Source organism: Hypomesus nipponensis, chromosome 4 (assembly GCF_054491055.1).
Source record: "Hypomesus nipponensis isolate SF chromosome 4, ASM5449105v1, whole genome shotgun sequence".
Classification (NCBI taxonomy): domain Eukaryota; kingdom Metazoa; phylum Chordata; class Actinopteri; order Osmeriformes; family Osmeridae; genus Hypomesus; species Hypomesus nipponensis.
This window is the reverse complement of record NC_140364.1, coordinates 5165549-5182003: the sequence shown is the minus strand read 5'-3', so window position 1 is coordinate 5182003 and position 16455 is coordinate 5165549. Positions and strand designations below refer to the sequence as shown.

General features: G+C 48.8%; 1 protein-coding gene across 2 annotated transcripts; it reads right to left on the bottom strand.

Moving 5' to 3' along the window:
• Nucleotides 1-1701: 1701 nt before the first annotated feature.
• zbtb10 (zinc finger and BTB domain containing 10) lies at nucleotides 1702-16422 on the bottom strand. 2 transcript variants are annotated; one of them, XM_084696318.1, is made up of 5 exons: nucleotides 15440-16422; nucleotides 8271-9279; nucleotides 6688-6759; nucleotides 5182-5357; nucleotides 1702-4687 (listed from the first exon to the last, which is right to left on the bottom strand). In XM_084696318.1, the coding sequence occupies exons 1-5, from the start codon at nucleotides 16163-16165 to the stop codon at nucleotides 4397-4399; spliced, it is 2274 nt and encodes a 757-aa protein (XP_084552444.1). In that variant the 5' UTR covers nucleotides 16166-16422; the 3' UTR covers nucleotides 1702-4396. The 2 variants fall into 2 exon arrangements, with proteins under 2 accessions (XP_084552444.1, XP_084552445.1); XM_084696319.1 differs by lacking the exon at nucleotides 6688-6759.
• Nucleotides 16423-16455: the final 33 nt, after the last annotated feature.

Below are 16455 nucleotides of genomic sequence, written 5' to 3'. Positions count from 1 at the left end.
GATAGGATACGATATACTTTGTGTCCATTGGGACATTTATCTTGGGCTCAGTGTTGCTGTATGTAACGCATTTATTTAGGAGTCATTACATTTTGGACACAATAGATACTTTAGTATTTGTTCATGTTGTACATCGAGAGCTTGTGTGTTTTGTGGGAAATGTCCCTTTGTAGCGGACACTTCTATCCAAAGTGACTCTCACACGTAACCTCAGGACTCTGCAGTCGGATGCTTTGCCGCTGAGCTCGGCCTGTCCCCAAGAGGAGGGCTATTGATGCCAGTTGTCCCACACCCGGTGTCTGTTCCTGGAAGGACCGTGGCGTGACCTGCACAACCTGTTCTGCTAAAGAGCAAAGTGATGAGCACAGGAGCGATCTGTTCCAAAGAGGAAACGACCCACACCCCCGCCCTCCCCCCCCCCCCGCCCCCCGCCCGCACCCACACGTCCTTATACACACCCCTTCAGAAGAGTGACAACGGATGGTGTCGGGCCTTAGTGGAGCACACAGGCTCATGCCCAGCTGCTGCAGCTGGGACTGCATGATTACCTGCGTACCCCCTCCATAACACACACACACACACACACACAGTGTCAACGCCGCCGTTTAGACTCAAACTCCACAGGGCCAGACAATAGTTGCAGGGTGGAAGGGTATGGGGGGGGGGGGAGGTGAGGGAGTCTAAGGGGGGTTGGGGGTTAGGGAAAACAAACTTTCCTGTGCTCGGAAGGATCCAGTTTCAGGCGTTTGCGGGGGCCTGGGCCTGGGAAGACGCAGAGAGAAGGTCTTGTGTCAATAAGGAGCAGTGGTTGGGTACAATGGTTCCTGCCCTCAGACAACACTGCTGACAGACACCCACACAAAGAGCCTTGAATGGAGGCCCCCCTCCCTTTCACCTCCCCCCCCCCACACACACACACACACACAAACACACACACCAGATCTATTCTCATAGACATATTGAAGAATGGGCCAGTGTGTGACTGCCCTGAGCCATGTTTGATGGGTGTGTTGGTGTGTGTACAAACACTCAAGCGCTGTGCACACACACGGATAGGAAGGATACACACACACACACACACACACACACACTCACAAACAGAAATGGATAAACATATACCACAGTAGAGACCAACTATCAGACTTGTTTCATTGCTTACTCAAACATCCTGTTAAAAACCCTACAGTATGTATTGCAGGGTAGATCGTTCAGAGGCATTGAGGGATATAGGACCTTTAGAATGCCATGTGACACATGGACTTTGAAAAGGAAACGCTTAATTGGAAATTAATTTAAATATCCATTTGTGGTCTAAACAACTTTCTACAGCCGTTGTCCCACAGCAGTGGTTCTGCGCTATATGTTGACCTGATCGGATTAAATATGTTATACTGCCCCCTGGTGTCAGCAATAACTGAACTCCACATTATTCAGTCTTGACACAAGATGGCAGCACAGGGTCTTTAGTGAGAGAGTCTGGAAGTCGACCACTGAAATGCATGAAGCCAACACTTAGTTTCTCATGACATGTTTCAAGATAGCATTGCTCTGTGTTGATTTAAGGAAATACTACGTATACACTACATACACTATTTCATCCAATGTATCGTTAAGGATTGGAGCCCAAAAATATGAGTTGGGCGGGCCACTAAATGACTCAAGCCAGAGGGAACTAAATGGAAATTAATGAGAAAGAGAAGATTTGTAAAGCAATATCAAAGTTTTATTCGTAAAATGTATTATATAGAAGGAACAGTAGTACAATTGAAACAGAAAAAGGAGAATGTATTCATCTTGAAAACCTTGATAAAAACGTAAAAAGAGGAACCTGACTTGTTTCTGTTCGGAGCGGGCCAGAGTAAGGCCCAGTGTTTGCATCACTGTCAAGAGAATTGAAAAATACACCTTTTCAACAGCGTAAAAAAATACAGCCGGAAATAAAACCCTCTGTTTTCATCTGTAGTGTTTTGATGAGTTTTTTTTTGTTGTCCACAAGAGTATAACAATAACAGCATGAAATCTAAACACGTCACCTTGAGTTTTGTCTGTTAGAAACAGTAAAATCAGTAGGATGGTATAGTATCAAAACAACATACAGGATGGTTTGTTGGACGAGCACGTGAACGGATAGTGGAAGGTTATGAGGTCACACAGAACCTGGTCGAGGTTTACAATAAGCTAACGAGCTGTGTTCCATTGAGTAAATCAACTGTTAAATTATATCTTTTTTTTAAAATTCATATATATATATATATTCTCATGTATTCTCATATGTATATATATATATAATCCCTCCCACAGTGATTTGAAGGTAAATAATAGGAACATGTTGAGGATATTTTATGTCTTTTTAAAATACATTTTTCATTGAGTAAAGGGAGTTAAACATCTGAGTCATTAGCACTTCAATATATCCACTGCATATGAACAGATACTGCTGTTCCTAGGTTTTAACCCGCAAACAATCCATATTTCTTAATAAAATATGTGCTTAATGAAAACCCCAAAAAGGAAAAAGAAAACATCTCTCATACAGGACAAATAAAAACATATATATTTATATATATATGCATCTAGGGTAAAGTGAATGATTTTGTAGCATAAAAACATTTAAAATCGGACAAATACAGACATAAGCGAGGAACTCTACACTATATAGTTTACCTGGCTTTTTCATACATCATTTCAACAATAATTAAACATCAATTTTGGTTGGACAAATAGAAATTAACAGTCTTGATTGCATTTTGGAGTCAATATAATATTAAATAACAAAAACAAAATGGCTAATAAAAAGGTTGCGCATGGAAGATTATCACAACAGTTTTCACCTCAGTTCCATTCAGACTCGCTTTTGGGGAAGCAAGAAAACCAGCACACAAAAGAAAGTAGTAAGTGCATGTCTATGGTCGCCATGGAGCCACACTTCATATCCAACAAAGTGCTGCCTACCTGGCAGACGAAAAAAAACGAAGACTATTTAACAAATTAAATTAAACTGATTGTAAATTGTTTAAACTCTTACGCATCCAAATGGAGTTTCTCGTTCAGACTTCATACATCACATGATCTAGTCTCCTCAACTCATCAAACACCTCACACCCAACGTTCAAGTGATTCACAAGTATATACTCAGTACCTCATATAAACATATGTATATAGGTATCCATCTCCACCTAGGTCCTTATGTCATTAACAAGTACTGCCGGTAGTATCTATAAAATGGTATGTGAGTGTGTGTGTGTGCATTAAATACAATTAAAGTTTTGTAAAAAAAAAATGGCAAAGCATACCTGATAGTCGCCATAGCACAACAGTGTTCTATAGAGCTGATTAATATATAACTGAGTCAGTTTAAGCTTTATGATTATAAACATCATATACAGCCTTTAGGTCCAGTATTTCGCGACAAGCATTACAGCACCAAACGTTTCCGTCATTTGGCAAAATTCAAGCTTTAAGTGAAAGTCAAAATGCTTTATAAAGTGTTACGGTGATGCTGTGATTCTTATAAAGCTAGCAATAACATTTCCCCTTATACTTTCAATTTATATATTTTTTTATAAACGTATTTTCCCCCCCGCTTAGAATCATCTCTTTCTTTAGCATTTTTCAGTAGTTTTTTTGTTTCCTGCTAAATCTTGGTGTGCGTTCTGCTTGGCACAATAGCACAGCCCTCTTAAATTAAATTATAAATATGGCTGTGTTACATTAGAGTCACAAAACAGATTTTTTGGTTCCAAGATTTGTGCAGGGAAAAGAAAATAGAAAAAGAAAAATATTATTTCGGGCATCTAGACATATCCAACTATAGAGCAAATAAAATCTTCCTGTCGGCATAAAACGCTTTTTCTTTGAGCGCACTACTAAAACGCGCAACTAGCAATATACTTTCAGATTTGACAGAAAGCACAGCCAGAAACTAAGACTGAACCTCTGCTAGCACACAGACGACAGAAAGAATGATCATTTAATAAGACCATATTAACTTCTCTTCATAAATTAAATAATTAACATTTCTTTTAAGATGATTGGCCTATTGTAACTTAACGCTGTACACTAACCCTCCCCCGAAAAAAAGAAATACAAATACATCACCGAAAGAACCTGATTTCATCTTAATCTTTCTCTAATGGGTGCTTAAGCCCAGAGTCTGACACCTTTTAATCATATTAATATCTGTACATCTTGGAGTCCCTCTCTACCAAAGCCTTTTCTCTTTGCCACACACTCTGGTGTGTAAGTAACCTCAAGGTTTGATAGCACTTTGGAGTTGTTGATTGTTTACCAGCTGTTTTTAGTCGTTTTTTTTATTTATTGATTTTTTCGTCTTCTTTCGAGATTTCTAAAAGCAAACAATTTATCTTTGTCGTCGATTTACTTCTACCGGGCGGGGCTAGTCCTCGTCGAGGGCGGCGCCCGTGTCGCCCTCCCAGTTTGATTGGTCGTTGTCGGCGGGCTCCTCCCCCTCCTCCGCCAGGTCCTCGTCTCCCTCTCCCTCCCCCTCAAAGTCGTCGTCGCGGGGGAAGTCCATGCCCTCCATGCCCTCCTGCGTGGCCTGGTGTGAGTCGGCACAGTCCACACACACGCCGTAGCGCCGCGAGCCGTGCCGGATGCCCACGCTGGCGGCCAGCATGAAGATCTTCTTACACACCATGCATTTGTACTTCTTGTCCTTCTTGTGCACCTGGAGGGAGTGGGGGGGGGGGGGGGACAGAAGATGGAGGTAGAGAGGAAGAGAGAGGGGGGAGAAGGAGAGAGAGGGGGACAGAAGATGGAGGTAGAGAGGAAGAGAGAGGGGGGAGAAGGAGAGAGAGGGGGACAGAAGCTCGCGTGAGTCGAGAGTTTCTGATGAGAACTGGCGATTTGGCTTGGGGGGGGGGGGGGGGGGCTCTGCGAGGGAACGATCGGAAGTGAATGTTGACCATATGTGCTTTGACGGAAAACACCTGGAAGGAGGAATATATATAAAATAGGCTAGCTTTGGCCGAGGTGACGGCACGCACACGCATTTCAATATGCTGGACAAAAATCACATCAATACAACATCTGAATAACACATGAAAGTGCTCTTCACTTCTGTACAGCGCGGGGTGTGTGCTATGAGGTAGAGGCCTCGGTGCACACTTGGGTGTGCTTATCCGTCTGTGTGTGTGTGTGTGTGTCCTGTGACGGCCTCACCAGGGAATGTCTCTTGACGTGCTCCCTGCGGGTGAACAGCTTCCCGCAGATGTCGCAGCTGAATGAGCGCACGCCTGAGTGGATGATCAGGTGCCTCTTCAGCGTGCGCCGGTGCTTGGCTATGTAGCTACAGTGGGGACACTTGAGCTTGTTCAGGGCTAGGTCGGACGATTCACCTGGGGGAGGGAGAGAGACCGAGACAGAGACAGAGAGACAGAGAGAGACAGAGAGACAGAGAGAGAGGCGTTTATACGTTAGTGCACAGCCGAGTTGTGAAAAAAGTACAGGGGGGAACCATTTTTGATTGCAAAAGTATCTGTTCTGGGGAATTAAGTTATGCACAATTCTGACTCAAATGACATTTTCCTTAAAAAAAAAAAAAAAGAAAAAAAAGAATCTTCTTCCTCTTTAGAAATGCACTACATCATAACTACCAGGAAGGGTTCTGTTCTACTGTAATGGCCTTGTGTCATTTCTGAGAAGCTGTTTTGGTTTATCAGGTGGAGATGAAGAGTGGGTACCGTACTGCCGGTGTGTGTGAGTGTGGGTGTGTGTGAGTGTGGGTGTGTGTGGGTGTGTGTGAGTGTGTGTGGTTGGGGGGGGGGGGGGGGGGTCTCAGTGCTTTATGAGGGGGAAAACACACCCGGAGTTACCCTTATTAAGCCCTAGAAACTGGTGTCAATCTCCATGGCAACACTGCCAGGAGATCCTAACTCAATAAGTCTAATGTAATTTTCTACCCCAGAGTTCGTCTTTGGGTTGGATGTTTACAAGAACTAGAAAAAAAATGACAATTTTCTATTGCAAAGTCTGCATGGCACAAAACAGACGGCTAAATTGTGTGTGCTCCAAATATATCATGGATATTGCTGATGTCTAATATTTTATATACATTTGATAATCATTGACAACTGGGGACGTTATAGTCCATTATAGCAAGCTCAATAAAGCCTGTCTTGGTCTCAAAGACAGCTGATCTTGTTACAAGCTTCTTATTGATTTGCTAGTGACCAAGGAGAGCAGTGAGTCTTTTACAGAGCCGGTCCTTTGTTTGAGTCGAGTAGCCCACAACAAACATGTTGTCAGGCAGGTTGCTAAGGGGGTTGGTAAAGGAGTAAGGGGGGTGAGAAGAAGCAGATCACCTGTGTATGCTGTGGCTTTTTTTCCCGTGGAGTGTGTGTGTGTGTGTGTGTGTGTGTGTGTGTGTGTGTGTGTGTGTGTGTGTGGTGTGCGTGCGTACGCCACCTTGTGGTACTTAATCACAGATATTGATCTGAAATCAGACTGAAATCTCTGGTTGGTATCATGTCTACAGAGAGTCAACTACAGTCAGAACAACATGCCCCACAACGTAATAATCCACTAGCTGTGGTGAACTCTGGCACTAGAGAAGGAGCCAGGATGAGGTCAGACCAGGGGACAAGGAGAGGAAGGTAAACAAGGGGAGGAGGATGAAGAGAGGACTGTGCAAGCCGCGCGCGAAAAAAAAAAAAAAAAAACTCTTACCATTCTCCCATGACTCTCCTTGCTGGGAGTCTCGAATGAGGCTGTACTGGATTGTATTCTGATTGGCCAGCTCTGGTGGTGGAGAGGGAAGGGGGGGAGGGGAGGGGAGGAGACAAAAAAGAGATACGATAAGGAGGGGCTGAGGCGGAGGATGGTGGGGGTGGGGGGCATGGTGGGAGAAGGGCCGGCGCAGAGGTAGGTACATACTAACACCACCTTAGGTCAACAAAGGGTGACCCCCCCCACCACACCTCATCTCCTCGTCTCCAACGCAAACGTCGAGCTGACAACAAGACAATGCGTCTCTCTCCCTTTCACCAACACTCGACACACCCACCCACACACACACACACACAAGCCTACTACTGTATGTAAAAGCTTTTCCCGGGCCTAAGCCTGCTGTATTCATGCATGCTTCCCCCTTGGGCTTTAGGGCCTAATAGGAGAATGAGAGAGCAGGGCTCATCTTACACTGGGGGCCAGCCTTTATGAGGCAGCTGGCCTCGGACCCCAGAGCCCACTGGAAGTACCTGGGGCCTGGGCCATTCTCTCTGGGTCAATATTTGGAATGGCGAGGACAGCCCCAGTGCATTAGGGGGGATTAGGGAGGGAGGGCAGCCCCTCCCCTTTGACGGCTTTGCACCTCTGAGGGGCTGGGAGGGGGGCGATAGTGTGGTGTGCGCCAGCGTGTTTGGAGAAGACAGCCCACCCCTTTAAAACAATCCACTGGCCGTGTTTGGAGAAGAACCAAGAATTTACGGGGGGGGGGGGGGGGGGCGAGTCCGCCTATCTGGCTGATCTACCGTGCAGAAAGCAGGCCGAGAGTCTCCCCAGAGAGACCCGGCTGGACTGCTCAGACGACCTGTAGTCCCTTCTCACACACCGTCACACACACAGAGAGGAATCAAGCTAAAGTAGAAGCTCCAGTTAACCCATAAAGGAAATGCACAAGCATATGCAATTCCTGCCGAGGTCCTGAGTCTCTCACACACACACAGGTCTCTAGAGTTGTGCCCACCCTAGAAGCACCCCCCCCCCCCCCCCCAGTTATTAAAGTGCCTGGGGGAAGTCGAGCTAAGCGCATTCGAGGAGCATTTAAGAAGCCGGAGGAAGGAATGTTTCCACTTTACTTTCCTTCATTATCCCGTATTAGGCTGCTACACACACACACACACACACTTCCTCCACCCCCACCACACACCTCTCCGCCCCCTATCTTGCGCCACTGATATCATCATTCCATACAATGCTTATTGGGGGTAGCAACAATGCTAATGCTAAAGCTCTGAAAGTTAGCTCCAATTAACTGGGGTCGCTAGTTGCGCCAGCTGGCTAGCTAGCTGAGTAGTTAGTTAGCCTCTACACAGAACATGCTAACATGCAAACCTCCACATCTGAGTTTAATGGACAAGTTCTGGCCCGGGACATTTCCTGCATGTGTTCCCCTCTCTCTCCTACCTTTCCTGTCACTCTCACTATCTCTAACAAAAAAAATGATAACAAATAATACAAAATATAATAAAGTGATGACTAATAGATTTGCCAGTTCTCTGGTACAGGACAGGGCTGGGTTGACTGTGTACCTGCGTTCTCAGACAGGTAGGAGAAGTCCTCTCTAGGGTAGGAGGCCGACGGCTGGATGAACATGCCTTCGTCGAACCCTTCCTCCGGCTCCGGGGGGATGTTGTACACGAACCGCCGCGTGATCTGCTTTTTCCGCCGCCCGCTCCCGGGCTCCGAGCGCGCCGCCGCCGCCGCCCTCTTCACGCCTCCGCCAGCCGCCGCGCCGGGAGCCGGCTCGTTCCAGACGAACACCGGCCCCGGCCCCTGGAGCCCGTGGTCGTTTTCCTCCGCCGACGACGAGTTCCCCGCGCCGCAACCCCAGCCGGAGCTCCCCAGGGCGCAGGCCTCGCCCATGCCCGCCGACACCTCCACGTCGCTGGGCTCCTCCTTCACGCCGCTCCCCTCTTCCTCCTCCTCCTCACCCCCCCTCCCCTGGTGGTCGCCACTCCCGCTGGCTTTGATGGACAGCTTGGACAGGATGCTGGTGGCCCAGAAGTTGCTGGGCTTCCGCTCCGACGCCGCGCCCCGCTGGCCGTCCTTGGCCACCGTCCTCCTCTTGTTGTAGTCCACCACCACCGAGTCGGGGGCCTCCTGCTTGATGCTGATGTTCAGGGCGTCCTTGATGAACGCCCGGCACGACTGCACCACCTCCGTCATCTGCAGGTAGCTGGCCACGGACATGACCTCGATGGCGTTCTGGCTGGTCAGCAGCAGGTTGCCCGAGTACAGGAAGTCCAGGAGGACGGAGAAGCCCTGCACGGCCGCCACGTCCAGGTGCGTGCTGGTGGTGCGCTCGGCCCCCTCGCCCTTGGTCAGGCAGTAGAGGGTCTTGAAGTAGCGGCTGCCCGCCACCAGGATGTTCTTGTGGGCCCGGAACACCTGGCCGCTGACCACGATGTTGACGTCGCACAGGATGCCGCTCTTGCGCTGCTTGTTGAGCTCCTGCAGCAGCTGGTAGCAGTAGGAGTTCTCGTTGGGCTTGCTCCGGTAGTCTCCGCCGTCGCCCTGGGACTCGGTCGTCTCGGTCTCCTGAGGGGACGCGCACGCACACACACACACACACGCGCACACACACACACACACACACAGGGGGGTTAATTTGATACTCTCAACAGACTAATAACCCGTTGGGAGTTGGTTTGGTACCAGCTCCGGGCATGAAGGCACACTGACAGGCACGCAGCAGCAGTTGTGAGGTCTCATGCACACAGCGATGACACGACCACACGCACACGTCCCACACAAACAACCCTGAGGACACACACAGCAATACAGAGAACCGGCGACACAGTGACACACAAAAGGCTAGGGGGTAGGCACGGTGACACGACTGCACCTGGGGTGAGACTGGTCCGACTGGTTTTCTTCCTGGGGGAGGTGTTGGGTGGCTGCTGACTGGCTGAAACCGGTGGGAAACACCGACACCTCCAAAACTCACAAAAATGCGCGCGCACGTCGCGGCGGTCGTACCGGTGCCAGCTCTGCCACAACAATCCCTGTGCCTGGCTGCTTGCGCGTCTATCGCCTCGGCCTTCCCCCAGAAACGGTTGCTACGACTGCATGTGAAGGGGGAGATGCGAATCCCCCTGAAAGCCGCCCGCCCGCCCGCCCTCCCCTCCCCTGAACCCAACACACTACCTGTCACTGAGAAGGGAGAAAACCCAAACTTTCCCCTCCCTCCTTCTCCTCCCGAACTCAGGGCAGCTGGCCAGACTGGTACGGAGCACACCGGAGGGGGAGTGCACTGGATACACACACACACATGCACACACACACATATACAGTGTACACCATACACATGCCAAGTACACACCCACATCACATTCAAACTCATGACATTTCAACATCATTCAGTATGCAGGTATCTCTCATCGCGCGCACGCACACGCACACACACACACACACACTATAGCTTAACACAGAAAACCTCCACCCAATATTCCCCTCCGACTGCCCTGCGTACATGCATCTCTGCCTAATTTTAGAATTGCACAGCAGATGTCCTAATCCAGAATAATTCACATTGCTCGAGCCCTGCATCTCCCCCTCCTTTCCACTTCCATCCCATCACTGTTTCTCTCACACACATACACTCTCTCTCTCTCTCTCCCCCTCTCTCTCTCTCTCTCTCTCTCTCACACACACACACACACACAGCTGGGGTTTCAGCTCGAGTAATTCAGATTAAATCCATTTCTCTGTGAGGTCCCCACCCAGCCCCCACCCCGCTACACTGAAGCCCTTGTCCAGAAGAGATGTGAGGCTCTTTACTGGACCAGCCGGGCACACCAGGCTGAGGAGGAGGGAGGGATGGCAGAAGGGAGAAAGAGAGGGAGAGGGGGGGGGGGGAGAGAGAGAGAGATGGCAGAAGGGAGAGAGAGGGTGAAAGGGTAATGGGCGAGAAAGGGGATGTAAAGCCGGGAAAATAAGAGAGAGAGGAGAAATGGACACAGAGATGGAATTAAGGCAGAGTGGGGGATTGCATCCTTGATTCTTCTTTTTTTCCGTCAGAGAGTAGAGTGAATAAGCCAAAGAAGGAAAATGGAAAGGCAGAGAGAGTGAGGCTGGAAAGAGAGCGAAAGTACTGAGGGGGGGGGGGGGGGGGGTAGGGAGTAGCTTTTGAAGATAAGGATACACACATGTACGCACACACACACACACACACACACAGAACACAAGCAGGTCACCCCATTTACCCTCACAATACCCAGCCCTCTTCCCCCAGGCTCATTGTTGACTGGAGTTGTGTTTAGTGTTCACTGCGGGGGCTTTGTGCTAGCATGCACTCATACTCTTCTTACACAGCAGCTTAGATGCTCTCAGGAGAGCTCCCACTTAACCAGAAAAGCCTGGGAAGGGCCTCGCTCGGATAAAGCACGGTGCTTCCTTTACAGCCTGGAGTCCGGAAGCTGCTCCTTCGTACCTAGGCAGCACACTCGCTTGTTTTGAGTAGGTGAACATTCTGGAAGTCTTACCCATCAACCAAAGTTGGAGGGGGCTCTGTATGGCTTGTTGATTCTACCACCGTGCCCAGAGACGTGTAGCCCAGAGATTATGGTTGCTTACAACCGCTTGGGAGCGAGGAGGTTTGGACCTTGGATTAGGGGAGCCTTTGCACCCTGCCTGATATACAATCGAGGGAGAGTGTCGTGTAGCAGGGTGCAGCCCGGTTTACACAAGGTTGACAAACAGGTGGAACAAGGCTGCTTCCTGGTTTGAGGGAAGTTGCTACAGACGACTCCTGGGCGAACAAAGGACACATAGGACAATAGAGACAAAGGAGTTACACCAACACAACTTCAAAAACAGAGCTGCAAAATTCCGGGAATTTTCAGGAGGTGGTAACTTTGTGGGAATTTGGGGATATTCAGGAATTAGGGGGGAATACATTCCCCCTTATATAAAATTGAATTTGGACTTTTTTTGTTTGTTGGTGGGGAATTTATAGGGAGTATTCAGGAATAACCTCAATTGCATGAGGAACCTAGCTACAGTAAGTAGCAGGACACATCAGCTTGCTAGCTTACGAGCAAGCTATCAAGTTAGAAGCTACATTCCTATTTAGTTAATGCATGATCTTAGTTTAGTCATTTGCTTGTTATTTTAGAATGGTTAACCTAATTTATATTCACCCCAGCAATATAATCCAACCTAACTTGTGCTCATGTGGATGAATGCTGACAATGTGGGCTTAGAGATGCCAAGTACTGTGGTTCAGACGTACCGTGCAGGGCCTCGTACAGTGCTAGCCTGCAGGGCCGCGTACAGTGCTAGCCTGCTGGTGTTCCGCTGGTGCTCGACCAGGAGTGCTAGCGAAGCTCGCCTCATCCCTTCCCCAGATGTGCCACGTGTGCGCGAGGCCAAGCGCTGCAGAGCAGATGCTCTGGACGGCGTTCAGAGCCCCGGGTCGGATGGAGACAGCCCGGTGCCGGTATCAGCTACTGACGTGGCCCTTTTTTTATATACAGGGGTGAAACGGGGGTGCGACTTGTGGAATGATGCACGACGGTGAGAGGTTTCTGAGGGGTTTGGTCGAACGGAGCTTTGTTTGAGGTCAACAGTTGACTTGATGACGAAAGCTGTGTTGTTGACGGACACAGACAGGGATTTGAGGTTGCTGCAGCCACTGAGGGTATAAGCCGTGAGCTGGAAGATACTTTTAGGGCGGTGGGGGGGAATTCTAGTAATCTTACAACGATATCTACGCAAATACAAACAGACTACACACCCCTGGGCCAAACTGATCCCTAGCTCCACACACACACACACACAAACCTCCTGATCATGTGTGTGATGTAACATTGTTCCCCACACAACAAGAACAGTGACACTAGGGCATTTACTAATTACACGCCCAGTCCCCCCACCACCCCCATTCCCACCCCCTCCTGTGCCTGAGGCTAGAGCTCACTGACCATCCAGTGTACCCCCCCCCCCCCCCATCCTTCCCCCCCCCCCCACACCCTCCAACCCCGAGTGCTCTCCCAGATGCTTGAACAATACGGCAGTGTGCTTGGCCCTAGGTGTGGGAGGGGTTGCGTGGCTCCCGGCCTCCTAACAATGCAGAGAGAAAGAGAGGGGCACGGCTCGCTGCCGGAAAACATTCTCCACACACACACACACACACACACACACACAATGACCTGCCCCCCAATACACACCCAGGTAAAAAGAAAGCGATTACTGGCGGGAGGAGTCGACGTGCATCAGGACACTTGGACTGTCGTCCTGACCTGGCTCCTCACACCCAGGGAGGGTGACGCGTCTGTCAACACTGGGAACAACCTCAGCAGGCCACGTCCTCGCGAGGCGACCCCCGACCTCGAGGGCGGAACCAGGACACCAGGGAGAGGGGTTGGCGTCGACCCCGGTCCATAGTTCCCGAGCCTCTCTGGCCTCCCCCACTGCTCAGTCCGGTTACACTGGCTGCTCTATGCAGCTGGGCCTGACTAGCAACTGGAACGGGTGAAGATGAAACAGCCGCTAATGACTCGCCTTTATGGCTCTGCTCTACAATGTAGGTTAGGGCATTATTCATTATTCAGCATGCGCTGTGGCCCCATATATGGGGGTATACAACACTTGAGGGGGGGAGGCGGAGGGGGTAATTTGCATGCATAAAACTTTGACGTAATAACACAGAATAGCAACCCGAGTGGGTTGTAAAACAGGGAAAATAAAAAGATGAAAGAGTGGATGAAAACATAGACCTTTCAATGATGAGAAGCAGTCTTGGATACATTTGACAGTGATGGCCCATCAGGACAGGCGGAGCACTTTGAAACAGTATTAACTGGTTGGTTGGGGTTGGTCTTGTTGCTAGGGCGGACTAGGCTCCCAATCCAGTAATCCCCTCCCACTATTCTCCCCACCAATTAGTTATGTGTACATGTTAGTGGATCACTTTAAGTCATTCTGATTAGTGATCGCGTGCGTGTGTGGGCAACTACAGAACCAACAGTGGCTCAGCCCTCTTGGGTTTCCCTGACATATTAGAGTCAAAGTGTCCGTGGTCTTAATTCTCCCTGACTGCTTGAATCCCGGCCAGGGTGAGGGAGTTGGAATGTGTCACTCTCAAAGGATCTGTAAGGTTTTTAATCGATGAGTCTTGACTGTTGCAAAGAAGGGGCACCTTCTAAAATTGTGTTGGATGAGTGTTATCCATAAAGGAATTCTGTATTTGGCACAGAATTTAACGGTCATGTACAATAACAACACATCTCAGCAGCAACATTCCATTATTTTGAAGCCTTTTACAAGGTAATCTTAGAGATTTTTTTGTGTACTTTTGTCTCAACAGGTGTATTGATGATTCATGCTTTACTTAATTGGACAGGATTTAATTTGAGTTTAGTCTGGTTGTACAATCAAAGAATATGATTTAATAACGCAACTGCCCCCATTTGTGTCCATTTATCTTATGTATATCTATATTAGTTGAAAAGGTCAGGTGATGGCGTGACATTCTATTACTGACATCTATTTGAACTCATTGAAGCCTATTCCCAGACCTCAGACGTGCATGTGCAGGCCAGGCTCGCTGTCAGGCTCCAGGCTAAATGATTTACCTCCCCTCTGTCCACCCTGCAAGTGACACACCATCTATGGATTTTGGGGAGTCATTCTAGCACAATGCCTCTAATTTAGCTCCCCAAAGGGCAGAGGAAGAAATGCGGCAGAGGTCATCAGCCACTGAGAGCCAACAACCAAATAGCATGTGAAGGCGGAGGAGGGGGGAGGAGGGGGTTGGCTAGGGGTGCGGTTCCCCAAAGGTTGCTAGGGTCGAACTGCTTTGCCATTGTGTGACCTCTAGCTAAAGCTAGTATCAGGTTAGTTGCTGTGGCAACAAAGCCAAAGGCGCTGGTTGAACGGTTAGTCTCTTCTCTGGCAAGGTCTATGCAAACAATGGCTAACCCTTGATAAACGTAGGTCTATGTGTCCTTGATGCTATGCTGAGAAAAAGGGAAACTTGGCTAAAGCAAGCGATCCGTAATGTCATTCCCATATATCTGAAAGACGGAAAAGCCAAGATAGCTAGAGCTATTGCTAACTAGACTTGCATTCATATTAGTAGCCTACAGTACAGCTATGGTCTGTTAGCTACTGTAGCACTATAGTTAGCCATCAGCTGACGTTAGCTACTTCTGAGCTCGTTAACCAGCTACGTTAGCATATATATAGAGAGCTGTATATATACATAATATATATATATATTTTACAATTACATGTAGCTCTAAAGCTAGCCAACTGTTAAATTTCGACATACTGTTCCGTCAGCATATACTGGCTACTCGCTCGCTAGCGTTCACCCACACTGTCACCTGTATTGATACCTCTAGCTAGCTAGTTCACCAATATAAATCAACATAGCTCTCCAGCTCTAGTTTAAGTAGCTAGCTAGCTAGCTAGTTACAATACATACTATGTAACAGAATTAGCACAAGCGAGCTAAAAACGACATCTTAAACAGCGAGCTAGCAGGAAAAGGACTACAGACATTAGCCTGTCAACAACCTGTCAATTGTCAACCAGGTTGCCATCTCAGTTAGGCTATCCACACACACAACTTTAGTTTAATATTAGCGGGTACCAAAATGTTTGCCACTCATGCCCACTCTTATTTGCTCATAACAAAAAGGCATGGGTTAATTTAAACGAACGTTAACGAATCATGGGATTATCAATTTACCTGCTTGGTTGGATCATTTCTCCCGTGCTCAGGAGACAGGTGATGTCTCAGCAGCAAGGTCCGCTTGTAGTTTCGACTGCCTTTAACAAGCTCGTCGTTGTTGTTAGTGGCAATGTTGTGACACCAAGAACAGGACATAAGTCCTGTCTCCTGACAAAATTTGAGCCATGGAAACTCCTGTAACCACGAACCCTGGAAAAGCGAGTGTTTCTGAAGCAGCGTTTGAGGTCTCATTTCGACCCAAGATTTCCTGGCACCCGTTTCCTCCCCGTCTACTCCGCTCCCAGCTTCGCCTCTGTCGTCCTCGGATCCCGTGCCACCGCTTCCCAAACCAGCACCGTCCTCACTGTTCGGACCGTTCCCGGCTGTGCAGCTGCTCCCTTCTCTGGACTCGTCTTCGCCCACAGTTACTGCCACCCAGCCGTCACGGTCCTCTTCGCCGTCCCCGGCTGTCCAACTGCCCCCTTCCGGGTCCTCTTCCTCCTCTGCCTCTGGCTCTGTGCTATCGCTGGCAGAGCCCCCACCCTCCACTCTCCCTTGCGATGGTCCTTTTGCCCCCAAATCCCTGTCTTCTTCTTGATCTGGCCTGTTCCCGTTTAAATGTCGGTCTTGACAGGCCTGGGCCTCCCAGCTGTTACTGTTGCCCCCACCGACACCACTGGAACCGGTTACGGTTAATCCACCTCCTCGGAAAGCCAGCGACCTGCGGTTTCTCTCTCCGGACATTTTCTTAATATATTAGAATGTACACTTTCTTAACAGTATTCTTCCCGACAAATGTTGTTTTGTATGAACCGTCTATTTTAGGATTCCGTATTAAAATGTTAGGTGTCGTTTTCCTCCGCTTTGGCCTCCCGGTGAGAGTATGTAGGTTATGCGGAAATAAATAAAGGTTTTAAACGCATAATGAATTTCAGGGTTCTAGCTGCGTCCGCGCAGGCCCTGCAGAGGTCGAATGGCAACGACTTTCCCCACAATGCACCTCGTCAAGAGAAAGGGGGGTCGGGGGCTGATTT

Coding starts and splice junctions, on each gene's coding strand:
- zbtb10 (XM_084696318.1), bottom strand. CDS start 16,165: ATGTCCGGAGAGAGAAACCGCAGGTCGCTGGCTTTCCGAGGAGGTGGA. Junction 6,760..8,270: donor CTACCTGTCTGAGAACGCAG/GTACACAGTCAA, acceptor CTCCACCACCAG/AGCTGGCCAATCAGAATACA. Junction 4,688..5,181: donor ACGTCAAGAGACATTCCCTG/GTGAGGCCGTCA, acceptor CACTCCCTCCAG/GTGCACAAGAAGGACAAGAA.